General features: G+C 35.5%; 1 protein-coding gene across 5 annotated transcripts in view; it reads left to right on the top strand.

Annotated features, from left to right (window-relative positions):
- Positions 1 to 2000, top strand: part of LOC106524105 (discs large homolog 1-like protein) — a gene marked incomplete in the record, with an annotated part of 158795 nt that overhangs the window by 104830 nt on the left and 51965 nt on the right. For all 5 annotated transcript variants that reach the window (XM_014017766.1, XM_014017765.1, XM_014017769.1 and 2 more), the window contains 1 exon segment: positions 1470 to 1626. In XM_014017766.1, the coding sequence (XP_013873220.1) occupies positions 1470 to 1626 (157 nt within the window).

Below are 2000 nucleotides of genomic sequence, written 5' to 3'. Positions count from 1 at the left end.
TGTGTGTGTGTGTGTGTGTGTGTGTGTGTGTGTGTGTGTGTGTGTGTGTGTGTGTGTGTGTGTTTATGTGTTTACAGCAGTAAAAGGCAGATGGCTCAGTGACTTTTTTTCTGGCATGTAAACTCAGGCCACATATGTGAACACACACACACACACACACACACAGATGCTCTCTCAGTGCCACTCTTCTGTCTTTAATCCATTCTAATGGACGGATTAAAGCTTATCACAGCCGCCGTCACTCGACTGGCATCACCGTGGTTACCAGAAAACGATTTTTTTTTTTGCATCATAGACCCTTTGGCCAATGAGGGTGCTTCGACTATAATAAATCTGATCAGACGCAGTCAAAATGCAGGTTGGTCGTTTTGACGTCTGTCCTTCTTTGGTTTTTCTACCTTTCTTTTGTCAGTGAATCGTCGTGTTAATGGAACGCTGCAGTTTACCCGAATCTTCGTCTGTAAGCGGAGGACTTCAGCTCTGATTTAGAGTTTAGAAAATGTACATGACAGATACACTAACAGAACTTTTTCTTCTTTTTTTAACCTCAGTTCCACATTTAGCACAGAGACATTGATTTTTTACTAAACTGGTTCCAGAATCTTTGTGCGAAGCAGCGCAGCCCCCGATTCCAATCAAATCTAATGATTAAAGAAGTGTAATAAACATATCAGTTAGACGTGTTTTTAATAATAATAAAGACTCTTGTGAGACTTTCCTGTGTTTCTCTGAAACTGACACCTTAACGAGTTTTATAAACGTGCATTTAGGCTGTTTGAGAAAGAATAAAATAAGAAACAGACAGGAGTGTGTGTTAAGAAGATCCATTAGAATGTGTGTGTTCTTTGTGGTGTTGCTACAGAACTGAGAAAGAGTAATGTTGACATCTGCTGGTGAAAATTATAAATAGCTCTGATATGAAACTTCTTTCTATGACTGAAAATACAGATTTAAAAAATGCATGGATTCTTACACTGCTACCGCTAAATGAAAATGCTATATTTTTAGAAATTATTTCATATAAAAGATTTATTACATCACGAACAAGTAAAGTAAGTAAGTAAAGTTTTATTTATAAAGTGCCTTTCACAGAAATATGTTCACAAGGTGCTGTACAGTCATTAACGGTATAAAAATAGTGGAAAGAATAACATGAAACAGAGAAACATAATTACACATGAGCAACGAAAATTGAAATATCAAATCAAGAATTAATTTCTAAAACCGTAACTCAAAACACAAGGTCAGCGCAGGGCAAAATATACAATAATACACAAAAACATAATGAAAAAAATATGGCGTAAGTTCAGTAATAAAACAACACAGAATGGCGAGCATTTATGAACTACAACTATTTCATTACATCTTAATATCTTAGAGTTATTTGTCCCTATTAGCATCAGATTATGATAGTTCCTACTTTTTTGTCAGTAATGTATTTTGTGTTGTTTTTTTGTTTTGTTTTTCAGGGAACCCAGACGAGTGGTGCTGCAAAGGGGCTCTACGGGTCTTGGGTTTAACATTGTTGGAGGGGAGGATGGAGAGGGAATCTTCATCTCCTTCATACTCGCTGGAGGTCCAGCTGATCTCTGTGGGGAGCTCAGAAAGGGAGACCGCCTCCTGTCGGTACGAGCTAAGAAGCAGCATGACTGCTGTGTGTAGAGTTTTACTTTTATTACTTATAGCTTACATTCAGCTACTCATAAAAAGTGTTTTTTATTTCAAAAAGTTTATTTTCATTGCATATGTGCCAAACTGATGAGGTTGAACATTTTAAGCTATGTTGTATAAAGTACCTCAAAGTGATACTTGAGTAAAAGTACTAGTATCTTATCATAAAAATACTTTAGTAAAAGTTAGTCTTCTGTAAAAATATTACTTGAGTAAAATTTTTAAAGTATCTGATATTTTTTGTACTTAAGTATCAAAAGTAAATTTCTGACACAAAATCTACTTAAGTATTAAAAGTAAAAGTACTGAGTAAAACTGAGCAGTTAGAT

The sequence above is a fragment of the Austrofundulus limnaeus genome, unplaced genomic scaffold (genome assembly GCF_001266775.1).
Source record: "Austrofundulus limnaeus strain Quisiro unplaced genomic scaffold, Austrofundulus_limnaeus-1.0 Scaffold176, whole genome shotgun sequence".
In the NCBI taxonomy this organism is placed as follows: Eukaryota; Metazoa; Chordata; class Actinopteri; order Cyprinodontiformes; family Rivulidae; genus Austrofundulus; species Austrofundulus limnaeus.
Note: the sequence above shows the minus strand (reverse complement) of the source record. Positions and strands in the feature narration are given on the sequence as shown.